The 18,925-nt window shown below is 40.9% G+C and overlaps 1 protein-coding gene across 2 annotated transcripts; it reads left to right on the plus strand.

Annotated features, from left to right (window-relative positions):
* The first annotated feature begins 5,100 nt into the window (after nucleotides 1-5,100).
* On the plus strand, nucleotides 5,101-14,721 carry fam20a (FAM20A golgi associated secretory pathway pseudokinase). Of its 2 annotated transcripts, none has more exons than XM_034860287.1 (11): nucleotides 5,101-5,468; nucleotides 7,104-7,297; nucleotides 7,504-7,554; nucleotides 9,077-9,155; nucleotides 9,460-9,552; nucleotides 11,382-11,497; nucleotides 12,892-13,072; nucleotides 13,663-13,772; nucleotides 13,872-13,953; nucleotides 14,042-14,101; nucleotides 14,263-14,721. In XM_034860287.1, the coding sequence occupies exons 1-11, from the start codon at nucleotides 5,101-5,103 to the stop codon at nucleotides 14,531-14,533; spliced, it is 1,605 nt and encodes a 534-aa protein (XP_034716178.1). In that variant the 3' UTR covers nucleotides 14,534-14,721. The 2 variants fall into 2 exon arrangements, with proteins under 2 accessions (XP_034716178.1, XP_034716179.1); XM_034860288.1 differs by lacking the exon at nucleotides 5,101-5,468 and adding an exon at nucleotides 6,325-6,583.
* The last annotated feature ends 4,204 nt before the right edge of the window (nucleotides 14,722-18,925 follow it).

The raw sequence follows: 18,925 nt of genomic DNA on the forward strand, positions 1-18,925 counted from the left end.
AATCATTTTTATACATTGTTCATCATTACCATTTTATCTTGTTATATATTCTTTAGTTATAATAACCACAAGACCATTAGTCCTTTGTTAATCTAACAGTTTATTTAATTTCAATGGTAATACAAATCACATACAAACATACGTGTCCTCTTACCTGCATACTCTGTTGTAATCTTAAAAGGGAGTTTGCCGTATGCACCGGGGTATTTATAGACGGGCGGTCTTTCGGGGTGACCGGAAGTTATCAGTTTTAAATGTAAAACTGTTTATAGCCTACTGTAAACCTAGCTATCTTGGGTGGAGGGTAAACCTGTTTGAGGTCTATTTATAATATCACACGTGTTTTATTTCGTGGAGTAGGGTTTTTGGCTGCTTTAAAGCCATTTGTATATTTCTCGCCTGAGCCACCCCTGCAGCTTTAAGGGAGAATGGTTTAGTCCATTTGAGAGGTGCGCTACGAAGGTATTTGAGAGGGAGGAGGCTGGATGTGGTGAGACTTAAGTCTAGTGAAAGCCAAAGTAATTGCAGTCAAAAGGCAATTTGTGAGCAGCTGTTCTTTAGTTTGTTGTTTTAGTATTATCTCTTTTTGACTCTTAAGTCTGTTTCTTTTCCAGTTTTCAAAGTCTTTGATTTTTATTATTCTTTTTGATATATTTGTATTTTGCCTTTTTTGGCCGTATTTGGGATAATAAAACCAGCCCATCTTACATCATCATCAACCGTCGACTCATCCTTCCTGTTACACACTATACTGAGACTGCCGGTAACATCTACCCACAACAGTGTGCTTTACCTCCAAACAGTGGGATTTTAATTTCAGTGTATTATTTCAATACTCTATAGTGGGAGTGTTTATTGTCTAGGTTTGTGGACATCTAGCCAGCATAAAAATACTGGTTAGCACAAAAAACTATAAAAGGCTCGATCAATTCTGGAGGAATGCGAGGGTGCAGTTCCACTTCCTTTCATCCCGGCTGTGGCAATCCATGCTCAGGCTAAAGTTGTCCAGAAAAATGAAATTGATGGGAAGAGATAATGAAAGAGGGATACAAGAAGAAAATAAAGGATTCCTATTTTAGAAACATTTGATGGGAAAAACCTGCTTTCTTTCATAGAATTATTTGCATGCATATCTTTCCCACCTCATTTTTTTTTTTTTATCTTAACTTATCTAAGTCTTTCTCCTCAACTGTTGAGATTTCTCATCATCTCCTTGTTTACTTCTCCTCACCGTGACCTTGTCCCTTTATATAGTGTTGTGCTGCTGCATGCATTTGTGGCCTCGATTTTCCTGTGGCTGCCAATTTATGTGGACTGACCACTGAGAGGTCTGACAGCAAGTTAAAACGACTTCAATTTCAAGGACATCAATTCAACGCACTTCTTTGGAGGTTGGCTGAAAGAAGAATGTCAGAAAAGCCTCTATGATGCTGCTCTGTTAACTTTACTCCATCTTTATGAAAATAGTTTTCTAGAAGCTGAAAAGCATGTTCTTCATTCCCTCTTTAATGTACTAATTCTGACCATTTGGGAAATTTGCTTATACACTGAGAGCTAGATGATAAGATTGAACAGCCAGCAGTCAGTTAACTGTCACCCAGGGGCGATTCTAGAATTAGACCTTTAGGACGGGCTCAGCCCCTAATGAGAATGGGACACGGATGCAGTGCCTTGTAAAAGTGTTCCTTTCCTTGACTGGGTTACAGGTGCATAGCATCAGCAACACAGGATATTAAACCTGTTTCAAGCCCTTTAAACCTGTAATTGTTTGTCCACGGTCACTAACAGACTGGTTCGCAAACTCTAACTTGAAGCACTAAAATTGATATAACCCTTGTGTTGTCTTCCTGTCAAAATTGAAAATCAACACTTTTGTTGACGCTTTTTATTGATGTTTTTAACTTTTTCTTAGTTTTTTTGTCCCTTTTTTCAACACTTTTTTCAAGTTTGTTACTTGTTTGACGTTTAACACTATGTAACACTTACTTATCAACTTTAGTTTTACAGGTATATTTAGAATTTATGGTCAATAAACCTAATTTTTAGGAAATCATACCTAATGTTTGAGTTAGAAAAGCAGAAATTGGTTATTATTTAGACTAAAATTAAAGGAATGTAAGTTGATGGATAATCACAGACTGGCATACTATATGTAAACTTTTACGCAATACAATTTTTTTTTTTAATGCTATAAAATTGAATAAGACTTCACTACTACAAATCTCTACTTTCAGAATTCATGAAAGTAGAGATTTGTAGTAAAGAGCGTTGTGTACAATCAATCATGTTATTTTGGGAAATTACAATTGGGTACTTAAAAAGAACATTGATATAGAAAAACGGGTCAATTTGACCCAAGGACAACATAAGGGTTAATAAAAGATTTACCATTTTTGTTTAGTTTTTTATTATTATAATCTTTTTTTGGGTGGGGGGGGGCGAGATCAAATTTAGGGAGCTTGAGCCCCCCTAAAAAGGGTCTAAATTCGCAGGAAACAGGGAAAAATGATTAGTCTATCAAACCAAAGGTAAAAAATCGGCCTTTGAGCATCTCTAAAACCAACAAATTAAAGCCCCCATATATGCTCATTTTCAGGTTCATAAATGTATTTTGAGGTCGTACCAGAATAGCTTTACATTGTTTTATTTTCAAAAGACACCATATTTTTGTTGTACTTCTGCACAATGTTGCAGATCCTGTTTTCACCCTGTGTGTGACCTAAAGGTCTCTGTGAAACAGCGGCTACATAATATCCTTATTGTTCTAATTCTTTTATCCGTAAAAGTGAAATTTCATGAAATGTGTAACTGGGTCATCCAGACATACAGACAGACATCTGAGCCATCCAAACCCTGAACTTGTCATCTGCTGTTGTTGTCTGCTGAATTGCCCAAATTGGTGACGCAAGACTCAATGGCCCTTTTTTGTCTATTTTCTATTCAATTTTGCAACTTTTTTGGCATGTTCCTCCTGAAAAACCTGTTTATTTTAAGCACCGGTCTGGATGTTTTAGCTTAGGAGGAAGTGAGGGCAGAGCCTTTTCTCCAGTTTGTTTCTCCGGGATAAATACAAACTGACACAGATGGGACAAACAGGGCAAGTCATCTAGACCGCACTTTTGCCCCCTCAGGCATCTCCAAGACAACATGGCACTAGTGAAATGTGTTGTGTTGTCAGAAATATCTTTTGTCTGCTGTTTACAGTGTACAGACAGTTTGACATTACATTGTCAACCAAATCCATTTATTTGTACCTTTTTTTGTGCAGCAGAATAAAAACTAATTGACATATTCATATATTCAGTGAGACAATGGAACATTAAGTTGTGGGAAGTCAGTTTTAAAACACAGTTCCAAGAATAATGGGATTTCTGTTGGTTAAAATTAGTTCTTTTTTTACATCATACATTTGGGTCAAAAGTGGACAACAAAATCATCTCTTTTTGTTTCTGTAACTGTGAAAAAACTTCACCCACTTAGCCTTGCTTTGCGTGTGTGTGTGTCTGTGTGTGTGTGTGTGTCTGTGTGTCTGTGTGTGGGGGGAAGGGGGATAAACAGAAGCTCTTTAACAATCTGGCTAAATGACAGGTTAAGATTCATTTTACTAATTTACAACATCAGCAAAGACTTCTCTAAATCTCTCTTCAGAGAAGGTAAAACACCCTGAAGAACAACTCCCAGACATGCATAATTGCACACGCACACGCACACACACACACACACACACACACACACACACACACACACACACACACGACAGATGTTCCAAAATTCCACAGTAACAACAGCCAAATGCAGGCTGGGAAATGCCCTGTGACGTCTTAATTGCCTGAGTGTAAAGCTGCTTTTAGAGGGCTTTTGGAGCCGTAACGGGCAACATGCTGCAGTCCTAATTCATGCATTGGAGCCTACTTTTTCTCTTTGTGTTTCCTCATTTTTAAGATGAGCAAGAATTTGTATTTGCCTATTTTTTCCCCAGCACTGCCTTTGTTGAACCTGCACATCTCTGTTGATCAATGTGACAGGGAGAAAAAGCGAGGGATTCATGAGTGGGAAACTGCAGCAGGAAGAAAAGTGCAGCTGGAAATTTTGCCTAGAGCAAAACAGACCGGAGGTCTGTGGCAAAAGAGAGGAGAAGGAAAAAAAAGAAGAAGGGAGTAGAGATGTAGAAAAGAAAAGCTGGCAGAGGAGCAAAGAGAATAAAAGTTTGAAGCAGGGATGACATGAGACAGGGAGGGGAGGAGGAGAGAAGATGTGATGCGATAAAGGAGGAGTGAAAGTGGACTCTACTTAATGAGGAGGAGACTGGAAGATGACAAAGGGAAGGGAATCTCCACGCATTCTTGGGATGTCAAGGCAAGTCACACACACACACACACGCATGAATGAAAACTGGACTTGGACCTGCAGTTGTACACACACACACATAAACATGCATGATATCGGAGTGGATACGCCAGCTGGACGTGGTCTCATTCAGATCTGCTGTGACAAGAAGCTGTGCACTGTCTCCGCCCCTTCCTGCTCCCAAGGACTTCTGCTTCAGCGTGTGTGTTTGTGTGTGGGTGAGAGAGAGAGAGTGTGTTCACTCCCTCTCAATCTACTAGCGTGTCATTTGATGTTTATGTACACACCTGCACATGCACACCTACAGTTTAAACACATACTTCCTGTCTCCTCTCTACTCTCTCTCTCTCTCTCTCTCTCTCTCTCTCTCACTCTCTCTCTCTCAGTCACTCACTCTCTCGTCCAAAGAGCAGCAGGTCCCTGTAAGCAGCCCAACTGTCAATGACTGCTGCAAACACATGCTCACTCTCAGCTCGGCTCTTTCTTCAGTCACTGCCAAGGAAGGAGGAGGAGGAGGAGGAGGAGGAGGAGAAGAAGAAGTGAGGCTGGAAGGAACAGACTGCGAACACACAGATAGAGAAGAGAAAGAGACAGACTTGGACCAACCTCTGACTGCTTACCTCGCGCCTCTGCCTGGCTGACTGTGTGGGAGACAGGAGGCAGCCTACAAGTGATGCCTCGCATTCTCTGGAGCAGAACATAGTCAGGACTTTCATCAGCTTTCTCTTTCTCCATTTCTCCCTCTCTGTTTCAATGATGAGGAGAGACCGCCTCGTCTTAGCTGCTACCCTCACAGCCATCTTCTCCGCTGACCTCTACTTTATCCTCTTACCAAAGCTGCGGAGCGTGGGGCGAGGATCGGAACTCTTTTGCCAATGTGGTCCCAACAACCTCACCCTTCCCATGCACGGGGGTCTCGCCACCCCGCAGCTCTACAACTGGACTTCTGGACAACTGGATGGTACCACGCCTGATCCTGCCGATGGGGGCTTAAAGTTGGGAAGGCTGTTTGCTCACCCTCTGTACAACATCCAGCCTCCGGTGCTGGGTCCGGAGGAGCGGCTGCTGCAGGCGGAGCAGCTGATGGAGTACTACAGGAAGAAGGTGTCACGCTGGGAAAGGTCAGTTTCTAGTGTTATTTCCCTAGATTTAAAAACAAAATCCCATTTAGAAATTGCTAATTTTGTCCACAGTGCAAATGATTTTGCAATGGCTGAAAACAATCTAAATGTGGCTTGTATTGCTTAACTTTATTGTGAAAGAGGAGCATGGTCATTTTGGCTGACATTTCATTGTGGAGGGGCACGTTGGATCTTGACTGTGGTCTCGGGACAGGGTTCATTGACATCATGGCCAAACCCGCCGCAGACGCGCACAAACACATCCATCCACATAAACACACTTTTGAATTTGCTCATGATAACAAATGTAAACCCACGGACAGACATCAGGATGTGTAGACATTCTGTGCGTCATGAAAGTCCAATGTCAAGTGGGCTGATGGCAGAAAACCCTGGCAAACATAACATTCTGAGAGCTTGCGTCTGAAATGCTCTCTCTTTAAAGGTAAACAAGGATTTAAAACTGCTAAAGCCCATCTTAATTTGTGTGAGCCGTAGCTGTCTTTGGCTTGTGAGGCTGTCTGAGTGCACTCCCTCAGAGAGATACAGATTTTGGGCTCTCACGGTGGAAAATGAGGAGAAATATTAGCAATGGATCTCTCCCCTTTCTGCTGCCTTTTACGAATGTGCACAAAAATAATGGATAGCCCAAAGGCTTGTTTAAGACTTGCGAAATCCTGCGGTAGTGTCTCAACATTGCAACAAACACACATAGAAGAGCTTTCTGACTGCTTTCATGAACCATGGGATTTTTGAATGCTGACAAAGATAACAGGTTATAGATTAATGTCCTGTTAAAAGTGCATGTGTTTGCTCCAACTGGCAAATTAGTACTGAAACGTTCTCCACTTCCACTTTGCTGTCTTGTGTGTGACTCAACACTGTCTGCACTTGCCCATTGTCCTGATTACCTTGATCTGTCACTTCAGCTCACTGGGTGACTGCTGGCTCATTTTTACAGTCATTTTCTCTATTACCTCTGCTCTTGATGCAGTCCGTGATGGATTTGTTTGGGTTGGGAAATGAGCGTCCCACTCAATGCGGTCAGTTCTGGCGATGTGGTGCCGCTCTAACCTCAGATTTGTTTTGATCTCTGACTTCTTGTTGCTCAGGCTGTAAGCATAGCACAGAGGAGAGGAGGCTGTGGAACTTCAAAATGTTGTCACAACTGCTGTTAAAAAAAACAATAGAGAGCCCAAAAGACAACCAATACAAATCTATATTTGAATACAAAATTGGGCTACAGGGAGAAATTGGCAAATAAAACAAGTTTGTGCAAACAAGCTAGTAAATGTCTGCATCCTCTTGTAGTTCCTCACATCTACTTTCATTTCAAACACATTCTTGTGAAAGCTGCTGCTAAGAAAACCTGTTGAACGCACTTTGCCATGGATTCCTGCAGCCAAGTACTACCTAAAATCTGTGTTTTTTACCAATATGTAATACCGCCGTTAAGCTAAGCAATCCAGGTTTAGCAACAGCACAGCAAGAGTCCTGGTCTCTTTCAGTCAGCGACCTCGTTGGCATTCACGACCTGTCTGCAGCCAGAAAATGTAAAAAAACACATCCCTCTCTTGTAATATCCCATGAATTCAATTTCCGCAGTTAACCTTTGTTTGGCTTCCAATTCCTCAGGCATATGAAGATGTACAGCGAGGCAGCGGCTATGTCCAACATCAGTGTGACTGAACAGGAAGTAACCTTTGACCCCAACGCCAGCTGGCTGAAGTTCCACCTGGGAATAAGCCGCTACGCCCTGTACTCCCGCGATGACCCGGCTATACCACGACTTGTCAAGGACATGCAGAGCATGGCGGTCGTCAGCGCAGGTGATGGATGGACAGATAGAATTTAAAACATCTGTATGTCAGCGAATAAAAAGTTGTTTGCTGACTCAGCGCTGGATTACAGAGGCTCTTAGACATTCTAATAATCGGTGTCCAAATCTTTGTGGTTCTGAATTATGGACGTTAAAATGCTACATAATGCACTTTTAATGCAAAATGATGAGTTTACAAACCTTTATCTCTTACAGATTACACTCAAGATGAGAAGGCCCTAAAAGGAGCATGTGATTGTACCCAAGGTATGGTCAATGAGACTTCTATGTCTGTTTGATCTACTTTATCTCATATGTAGCATCATACGTAGCTCTGTAGTTTATGTACAGCGTCTAACAGCGTCAGTGTTTGATTCGGACTAGCCCCTTTGTTTCATCTCTTATTTTTTTCTCTCTGTGCTTGTCGGTACCGTCGGAGACAAACACTGCTGCCTTTGTGATAGCGAGGATTTCGTTTTTCGTTCAGCATCAAAATCCAGATTTGCCTTGTCTGTTAGACACTTGCTCTGGTGCAACAAAGCAGGCGTGGGTTTGTGTTCAAAGGCAGAGCTCTTAATTAAATGTCTGATGTCTGCGTGCTCTGGGGGAAGCCAATATTTTCAGGCTTCAACCAACACACCAGCCGCCACCTACACTGTCATCTCCTACTACCATACCTCTGAGCAACATTCTAACGTTTAAAGCTTAAAAAGCTTGAAATAGCTGCTATTGTAGCAAATGCATGTGTGAAGGCTGTAGTACACTTTTCCATGTAAAATATGAAAATTAAAGGTCCCATATTATTCAAATCTTCAGGTTTATGCTTGTATTTTAGGTCTCTATTAGAACATGTTTACGTGCTCTTAAGTTTAAAAAACACATTATTTTTCTCATTCTGTCTCTCTGAACATACCTGTATTCACCCTGTGTCTGAAACGCTCCATTTTAGCGTTACTTTCTACCTTTATATAGTATAGTTGTGGCATCCCAACCGTAAGGTTGAAGTGTGCTGTGTGCATTTCTCTGTGGATTGAGTGTTTTGATACTTTCTCAGTATTTTTATAGCGACTCAACCTGCTTTATGATCAAAATGGACATGGAAATCAAACTTTTTACAACATGGGACCTTTAAAGTAAATTTGGATTGCCAAAACAGCTTTAATTTTTCAGCATTTTCAGTCTTACACATTTGCTCATTATAATAACGTTTTAAATGTACAGTCTTTTGTCCTGTCTGTGCCTCACCAGCACAGTGAAGTGGCTTACCACACAAACTGTATTTATTGCCAAAAAGAAATGCTTCAAAAGGATTTGTCCCCTCCATTTTTATTTACCCTCTAAAGGCTTTCTCATTATTTTAGAGACCAAAGAGCGACCGTTTTTATTGGCCAGGAACAGGAATTTGTTTCCAGAAAACAGTAGTGATTGTAAACCTTGTATGATTGTTAACTATTAATAGTTTCACAGAGCACAGGAGGGGGAAGGCATGTGTGTGGTGAGTCTGGCCTACTGCTGTAATATAACATACAGCCAGACAGAGAGAAGCGAGCGCAAGTCGCTGAGAGAGCAGACTCCAAGCTGTGTGACCAATCCCCAATTACTTTATCACAGGGAACTGGCAGATCTACAAGGTATTCCAGTTTAAAATGGCCTCTGGGGCATTAAGATAAAAAAAACAAATATTGACTCGGTTACCTGATGCTCGGTGTTTACTTTTGTCAAGCTAACATTCAGGTTTCTGCACTATGTAAAGACAATATTTATTTCTCTGTCGGTGTCTCTGTTCTAGTTGTGAAGCCCAGCGGACATCACCTGAAACTGGCTCTGAAGATGCAAAACTACGCTAAAGCCATGTTCAAACCAATGAGGTGAGGACTGAATCTACATTTGATTGAGTCCCCATTGTCTATATCAAGCACCATCAATGATTTTATGCCAATGTCCAACAGGTAGTCTAGCACTGTAGTTCTGCAATCCATTTTTAACATATAGACATTATGTTAAAGTGCATTGTCTCACATTATGTCCAATGCTATTTTCCATTAGGCTAAATCACCTAGTATCTAGTACGTGTCATGTTGATTACATACTAACTGACAGCTTGATCACTTGGTATGTCTCGATTGTGTGTGTGTGTGTGCGTGTGTGTGTGTGTGTGTATGTGTGTGTCAGGCAGCAGAGGGATGAGGAGACCCCAGAAGACTTCTTCTACTTTGTTGATTTCCAGAGACACAACGCAGAGATTGCTGCCTTTCACCTGGACAGGTGCAAACCCTCCTCTCCACCCATAATGCTCAGTATTACTTAATTGTTTTTCCTGTTTTACTACCATCTCTGTTACACTCTGTGTGTTTTAAGTGGTCTCTCTGGTGAATTTATGCCGCAGTGGTGCTCAAGGGTAATTTTAGTTTTTGTTCCACATCTGTCATTTTATTGGCCCCAGTTATGGTGCATTCTGAAGTGCAACAAATGTTTTTCTTTGGGCCTTTTATTTGAAATGCACAATACGTGATCTGAAATCTGTAAACGGGAAGTAAAAAAGCAAGTAAGAATGAGTTATTAATGGCTTCCAGTGCTGTGGACAGCAGTGTAACATGCCTATATTTTAAATGCTGACCAGTTGAGAAGCACACACATAAATGCTTAGTCATACATCAACCTTTTGATGTCACCCTAGCAGCATGGCTGCAGGGATGTCAATGTCGACTCAAATATCTCAACATTTATTGGATGGATTGCCATGGCATTTTGTACAGACATTTATGATCCCCGGAGGACGAATTCTACCGACTTTGCTGATCCACTGACTTTTCATCTAGCGCCGTCATTAGGTGTTTAATTTGTTCAGTGGTCAAATATCTGCAAAGCTATTGATATTCCCATCGGCCTCAGCTTTACTGTGTGTTCAGGGCTAATAAGCGAATGTTAGAACATGAGAAACTTTATACCTGCTTTGCAACAGCATGTCATTGCGAGCATGTTAGCATGCTAACGCTAGCATTATTTTGTCTTGGAGGAGCACTGACGAAATTAGATTGTCATCTTAAAGAAGCAGAGGAAACATTCTTGTAGAAATATAATAGAAACAGAATGCAACAATTTAATCTTAAATGGTTTCTAACAAGTAGTTCTATAAATTAAAACTACATCTCCTGGTACCGAAAAATAAACTTTCCACCTGAAGCAGAGATTGCAACATGTTTGCCCAGGATTTCCAAACTAGCTGATTGTACAAACCACACACACACACACACACACACACACACACACACACACACACACACACACACACACACACACACACACATCTTTGTGTAATTGCACATTAGCTGAGGTGAGGTTATTCACTCTGACACACTGTCATCTGGGCTAGACAGTATTATTAAGAAGCCACACACAATGATAAGTCATCGCTTCACCACACAAGACAGTAAACAACAGGAGTGCCACGTCAACAACTATCACTACAGTTATTATTCAACTGTGTATCAGCTCTTATTAAAAGTATCAGTCTTTAAAATGTAAGAATCTCGAACTGTTTATGTCATCAAACACAAACCGACAGACCATTTCTCGGCTCTCTCCTGTTTACGCCGGTGTGTTTTTATTCCGTAGCAGTGTGTTCTCTTTCTCTCTGTCGTGTCTGCGTTGGCCTTATCATCGCCAGCAGTCAGCAGTCGGGGAATATGGCCGATCAAAGAATTCACGCCAGTCAGCTTCACACACTGATTGTTGTTTGATTACTGTTGTGCAAGACATGACTCAAATATGACCCCTTGGGGGAGGTATAAGCTCTTGATAGTGTGTATGAACACAGCCAGTTAAATTAAACAGCATTAAGTCTGAATGGTTCATTCATTGATACAAATCAATCACGGAATTGGTGTCTTGACTGGAATCAGCCCAGCCCTACACCCAGTCCTAAAGGGGACAGTGATAAGCATACCATCATCTTGACAGGGTTCTCAATACATTTACATAACAATGATCTAAGCATGAATTGCGTGAACTGTAAACCTTTCCTCACACAAGACAAAGTTTCTGTTGGATTGTTCTCAACGACATCATTACATCTTATACATTTGTTTTTGTAGAATCCTGGACTTCCGGAGGGTCCCACCTGTGGTGGGCAGGCTGGTGAACGTCACAGGAGAAGTCCTCCAAGTCACGCACAACGAAGACCTACGATCCGTCTTCTTCACCTCACCAGGTAAAGAACCAGCTGATCTCTTTAAGAGAAATTGTTTGACATTTTTGCCAAGAGTAAGATGTGAAGATTGATACCACAGTCACGTGACAGGCACAGCCAGGAAGCGTGCAGTTAGCTTAGCTTAGCATAAAGCGAGGGAAAACACAACTCAAGTGAAGATAATTACCTCTTCTGAAGAGTCCATCATATCCATCATTTTTTGGGCAATTTATTTTGATGGGACAGCAGTAGACATGTAATGGGAGACAGAGGGGGTATAACATGCGGCAAAGGGCCGCAGCTCGGAGTCGAACCCTGGCCCGCTACGTCAAGGAGTAAATCTCTAAATATGGACACCCGCTCTACCAACTGAACTATACAGGGACCGTCCCCGGTGTGTCCTCTTTTGCTTCTTGCAACTGCATGGAGGAGGGGGGTGGGGGTTGGGGGAAGTGTGTGTTCACGGAAGGCTTGTATCACGTGGCTCCACCAACAGTTTGCTCACGGGGATGGCAGAAGCTACGCACTATAGCTTTAAGAGGTGCTAGTAGGCAGATTTTTTTTTTTTAACGGTTTACAATGAATTACTGCATGGTTTCAGCGTGATTACATTTTTTCAAATTGTAAGCATCTCTGCTTGATCCATGTCAAACAAACACTAGGGGCACAGCCTGTGCACCAAAACACAACAAAACACTCAATCACAGATGAGATGGTTGGGGGGGGCTTTGGGGGTTAGTGACAATTAGCCATGACAGTTACGGAAACATGGGGGGAGGGGCAAGCTTGCTCGGTTTTGTTTGAAATTGACTTGGAAAGTCAACAGAAGTGACCATGCAGGAACTGAAAGTAGTTATCTAACCTTCAGACAGAGCCAGGCTAGTTGTTTCCTGTTTCTCCGCTAAACTAAGCTAAACGTCTCTTGGCTTTATGTCACTTTTAACAGACAGACACAAGAGTGGTATCGCTCTTCTCATTTATTTTCTCATCAAGAGAGCTAATTTTCCCAAAAATGTCAAATCATTTGCTTCATGTTTCCTGTATCTTAAGTTGTTCATTTGGGGTACTTTGAGAAGTTTGGAAGTTACATTTTTACAATGAAGCTGCTCTAAGTGGATATGATGTACCGCTTCCCAATTTTCTTTCCCTCGTTTCATTTAACATTTTTACGCCATACAATTATAAATGGTATAAACACATTTTCCTGGCACAGGGGAAACTGTGTTAATATCATTTTCAGCAGCAATGTTCAGCAACACATTGCATCAGTGTCAGTATAAACTGAAGCCAATCTGTGTGTTATTGTGGTTCTGGTTCTTCAGTTGGAGGGAAAAGCAGAGCTGATCAAAACAGCAGGTTAACATTAAACTTTTTTTTTTTTCTAAATTCCATCTTTTTGCTCTTCTTCCCATCAGCGAACAACACGTGTTTCTTCGCCAAGTGTCTGTACGTGTGTAAGACGGAGTATGCAGTGTGCGGGGGCCCCGACCTGCTGGAGGGCTCCCTGTCTGCCTACCTGCCCAGCCTCAGCATCGCTCCCCGCATCTCCATCCCCAACCCATGGACTCGCTCCTACAGCTTCACTGGACGAGAAGAGTAAGGAACAGTCGCATTTGACCTCTTAAAACATAAATACACCGTCTGTAGCCAGGAGGCTGTTGGATACGTCTTGGCCAAATGGTTCGGTTAAAGGTAACATTTACTGACTACTGTGGCGGAGACAGTCGGTGGCCTCCAGTCAGATTGTAAATTATAGTACTTTTAAAATAAAATAAAAGACCAGATTTCTCGTAAATCCTGTTGATGCAGACTTACATCGGATGTTTATCTCTATGGTCAAAGGCTTTTCTAATTAGGGGGAAAAGATGTGGAAGAGTGCTTTGTTTAATTTCAGCCTCGTCTTTTCTTTATTACACCATCCAGTATTTTTGTAACCTATGAAGTCAGTTTGCACCAGACAAACAGCAGCCTCTTTCTGTTTTGTTTCATAAAACGTGCTCAGCTGGTTTCATTATTACATGAATATCATTATAATAATGACTCAAAATCTTAAATGACTGGGGAGTCAATTTAGAAACGGTTTTCTCTAAACAGTCTTGTTCTAACACCACATCCAAATGCAGTAAACAGTTAGTGGATAAAACTGGTGTCACTTATGTCTGTTTTTGTTGTTGTTTTTTCCAAAGGTGGGAAGTGAATCCCTTCTACTGTGACAACATAAAGCAGCTGTATCCCTACAACTCCGGCAACCGGCTCCTCAACATCATAGACATGTCCATCTTCGACTTCCTTACAAGTATTTTAGACCACTTCATCATCTTCTCTTCACATAAGCACTTCGACTTTTACCATCAGAAAACAATCTTCCTACAAAGTGTTTGTCCCTATGTTACAGGCAACATGGACAGGCACTACTACGAGATTTTTACTAAATTTGGGGACGAAGGGTTCCTTCTTCATTTGGACAATGCCAGAGGGTGAGACAAAAAAAAAAAGTCCCAGAGCATTACACGAGTGTGAAATTATCCGTTGTGGTTTCATTTCGTCATCACATCTTGTGCTCAGGTTTGGGAAGCACTCTCAGGATGAGATGTCCATCCTGGCTCCGCTGTCGCAGTGCTGCATGTAAGTGGACTGTAGCAGAGTGCAGTGGAAACAGATTCTCTAGAAGTCATCAATATAAGCACTTTATCCATAACGTGTTCATATCAAATGTAAATAGGGGAGGTCTAGTGTTTCAGAGTTTTGTAAAGAAAATGAATTCTTCTTCTTCTCTACTTCGTCAGGATAAAGAGCTCCACACTGCTGCGACTCCAGCTCCTGGCCCAGCCCGAGTTCAGGCTCAGCCACGTGATGAGGGAGTCCCTGGAGGGAGATCCTTTACAGCCCGTTCTGTCGGAGCCACACCTCTTGGCGCTGGACCGCAGGTTACAGAAGGTCCTGCGAGCGGTCCATCGCTGCGTCCGCAGGCTGGGCGAGGACGAGGTGATCACGAGGGACTTTATCAAATCCACAGCGGGACCCGAGACCGCCACAGAGGTGAAAAGGGTCAGGTAGCCCGGGTCGAAATGGGGTCGTCGACACTCTTCGTAGCTGCTCTTTGCACCCCGGAAGCCTTCAAGATGAAGTGCAGCGAGCAAACCAGGCTCAGATGGTTTTAAGGAACAAGCCATAAATGGAAGACGCTGTGAAATCTTCAGAGCGTGTCAGAAAGAAAGGAATCTCAGCGTGGAGGGCAAAAACAATCGCAAATCATCGCAGGCCTCACATTCCTACCACAAATCATTTTGTTTCTCTCCTGTGTCATAAATTCCCCCGAGGGTGCATTTTATGACAGGGATTTCACTTTTCATGTCCACATACACCATGAGGTAGATTTGGAGTTGACACATTTACATTAACCCTTGTGTTGTCTTCACTTTCTGGACCCTCTCGTATCCCTCGGATCAAAATGATCCGTGACTTATTTAGGGTTTAAAAAACAATTCTAAAATAAAAATGTACTTCAGAATCTATTAAAAAATATTGTCTTTATCTCAATTTCAAACAATTGAGATAACATATGTTTAGGGAATGCAATCAGTCTCTACTAGAACCTTTTTGTCACAAGGTTATGATTCATGTTAAAAATCCACTGTGGAAAAAACATAAGTGGGCATATCCAGATTTTGTTTTGGAATTGAGTACAGATACATCTTTATCACAGAAAATAAGGCCATTGATTTTATGGTAGAAAACATGTATACGGAAATGGGTCAATTTGACCCAAATATTATACAAGGGTTAAGACCTTTCAAAGACATACCAAACAGCAGTAAAAGTATCAGGATTTGTTAGTTACATGAAGCTTTAGTTGCTCTCTCACTGTCATACACAGGAAAATCAGCAATGGAGTTAATATTCAGAAGAGAGAGAGAGCTGTGATGCACTGGATCAGCTGTTTACCAAATGAATGCTGGGGAATATTGTGATTATGGCAATTGAGATTCGTGTGTCCAGGTGATGTTATAATTATGAAATAAAGTTATATTGAGGAGAAATGATCACCTGCAAGTAACAGAAGTCTAAGTGTGTGTGTAGATGCATGGGTGTGAGAAAAGTGCTACTTATTAAAACAGCCGTTTAGTTTCCTCCACCCTGTTTTCCAGACTTGTAATCCTGTCTGTTGAAACAGCTTTACCACGTCGCTGTCAATTAAAACCAAGCGGAGACAGAGTAATAGCTAACCTAAAGCAAGAGAGAAATAGGGGTTATATCATACACAACCATAACAATAATTGTGAAGTAAGCCAATTTTCTATGAGAAATATGTGAATGTGTTTTAATCTGTGAACATGTTTCAGCTCGGGCCTTGGTTATTGTTCTTGAAACGTTCCAGGTCTGTGTGATGTAAACTAAGATGAATAACGAGAGCTTTTTTTTTTTTTTAAGAGTTGTGGAATGATGCCAAATGATGTCAGACATCAGCCTGACAAAGCAGGCAGGGAGGCTTATAAGCAGCAAGATCACAAAATGTGCTCTCCACCTCCATACCACAGTTTATCTTTACTAAAACCCAGCAACAGCAGGAAGAAACATTTCAAACCTCTGTCGAAAAAGGAACGATTAGGAAATGAAAGAACAGACTGAACTTCTCCAACTCCAAACCACTAATAGCAACCAGTTTAAAGCATCAAATGTTGGTAGATTCCCCAGAGCCAAGTAAGATTGTCAATTTAATTTAAATCTTTTGCTCATTATTTGAAAACATCCCAGCATGGAAAATGACCTAAAGTCATAAAAGTCCTCTTAGAGGAAAAACAGAGAGATTATTAACAAAGCATGTTTGAATATAATCAGAGTTCACAATATATGAATGCAGGAGAGGTTAATATTTAAATGTTTGTAGAAATTAAAATATACTATACTTTTTATATAGGTTTTGGTAAAGAATTGAATACCAATTGTAAGATTTTACCAGACTGAGCAGTGCCATGTCTCCCCCTGGTGGTATTAGCTTCTAACAATATAATGAAACAAGACGGCACTCGGCCTGCTCATGGTTCCTAAATGAAACCGCTCCAACAAGTTGTGCGTCTGCACTCAAGCTGAGTGCCATCTATTCCATTATAAAGTCAGACATCTCTATGGCCGATATCGCCAACACTGGGACACGAAAATGATCTAGATTGAGGAAAAATTTGTATTTTTGGGTAAACTGTCCCTTAACCAGGCGCATCCTGAACTGCAACCACCAATACGTGGAAAGTACAGTAACACAGTCAAAAGGTGCAACAATAAAAAGGAAGAAACCTGATAGAAAGCTGAATTATTTTTACTTTTTTATTGCTTAAACTGCCATCTGGAACAATCTATACCAAAAGGATAAACATCTTTGCACATACAGGAGGTCAAACTGAATACAGGGTAGAATAGAAAAAGAATGGTCCTCTGATCACCTGCAGCTCGCTCCGCGCTGCAGGCCTAACAAACTCGCTGAAGGTCGGGCTAGCAGGAGTGACTGACTACTACCGTAAGCCCAAGTTAGGTAAGCTAAGGCAAACCGGGACAACTGCAGTGTGGCTAAAAACTGTTTTGGACTAAAACCGATGACGCTGCTATTTACACAAAAACAATATTTCGATAAAAAGGTGAGTCAAACCCCGGCCCACGCCCCTAACGGGTGTCATTTCCCGGGGATGGGGATACGGATCAGATGGAGATGATCAATTTAACTGTAAAGAAAAATACATAGCACTCATGTCCATTATCACAAAAACTCTTCTCATTAGCCTGACTACCCTGCAGCACTCTGCACCAAAATCTAATTTTTTTGGGACATACAAACATGAGTGAATGAGACAAAACAGAAACATGTGACTGGTTCTATGCCATTTCTGGTAACAGACATGTGAGGCAGGAATAAAGAGTTAAAGCCTATAATCCAGAAGTCAACATTGTGTGTTTTGGTAAAAGACCTTTAAAAACAAAATCTTAAAGAATAAAATAAAATAGAGACTTAAACATGTTATGCCATCTAAATAGTCATAAAGCAGTTAAGCTAGGGAGTAACAAACAAATTATTTGACAAAGTTCCTGCTTCTGCACGCAGCTGCAGGTTGTTTAATTTCTATCATTGTTTTTATTTATTTTGTTATTTTATTTTTTTATACACGCTTCCATTCATACCGGATCACTGGGTGCCTAAAACATCATGCCAAGTAAGCATAGAGAACAGATCACAAGCTACTCTGATGAAAAGACAGCCACCTTTTCAACAGGCATAAAGCAATGACACTAGTTTTAAATAAATATCTGCTCACTCTGCCCGTCAGCTCGCCTGTGATGCTTCGACACATAAATACTTTAGATGTCCTGAAATCCATAAACCATCTTTTTTTTTTTCTTTTTTTTTCAAGACCTCACTTCAATGAACCTGGAATCACCCATTTGATCTATTTAAAAAAAAAAAAAAGAAGAGAAAAGTTTTAACCCATGACGTTTTACACAATACGATTACATACTGTTTTTGTCCGTTGACAAGAAGAAGCATTTATTTACTTTGTGGCACTGGACACCTAAAATAGAATTTATGGAAAAATAAGTGTTTACAAAAGACAGTTAAACATATATTTGTTTTAAGATCACCATCACTCCAAACCATAAGTTTATCATTTAGTCAATGATAATAATATAACAGATCGTTGTACCTATACTATGTATGATAACATTTGGATTACAAACCATAGCAGAAGAGTGACCAAGTTATTTGGTATACACTAAAAAAAAAAAAAAACGGAATACTGAAATACACTTAATACTCTTGTTTTTTTTTTTTCCTTTCTTTTTTCAAGGCAGTTCTTGTATGGCCGATCTACCGATTAAGAGGACAATAAGGGAAACAACTACTTCCTGTTTGGAGTTCCAAATAGTCAGGGAACAGAGCACACACACTGCGTTTCCACGGCTGTGCATCTTAGCGGTGTGATAATAATCAACGTTTGGCACCAGCCTGGTAGCTGCACAATAACATAAAAACCTTAAGTTGTACAAGCTCTCCCGAACTTAGCAGAACAGACTCGTCATTGTCTCATCGTGCCAATCAAAAGGTACCCAAAAACAAATGGAGCACAACCATTGTGTAGCTGAAACCTACGAAACATCGATGCGATGGTATTCTTCCTGCCTTCTACAGTTTCTAGCTTCTGCTCTACGCTGTATATCTACTCAAGCTTACTGACGTCTAAAATGAAACTCTTTCACAAGGAAGAAGTAGTCCTCTCTTTACTTCAATCTACAACATAAATCTGTAACAAATTCACCAAAAGCGCCATGTAAAGTTGATTGTCCTGTCTCATCAGTCTGAGACCCTAACGTCTTTCAGATCTCCTAACAATCCTGCTTTGTGTTTAAGTCTAAAATGAAAGCGTAACCAGCAAATACATACATACATACATACACATATATATA

This window comes from Etheostoma cragini, chromosome 21 (genome assembly GCF_013103735.1).
Source record: "Etheostoma cragini isolate CJK2018 chromosome 21, CSU_Ecrag_1.0, whole genome shotgun sequence".
NCBI lineage: Eukaryota > Metazoa > Chordata > Actinopteri > Perciformes > Percidae > Etheostoma > Etheostoma cragini.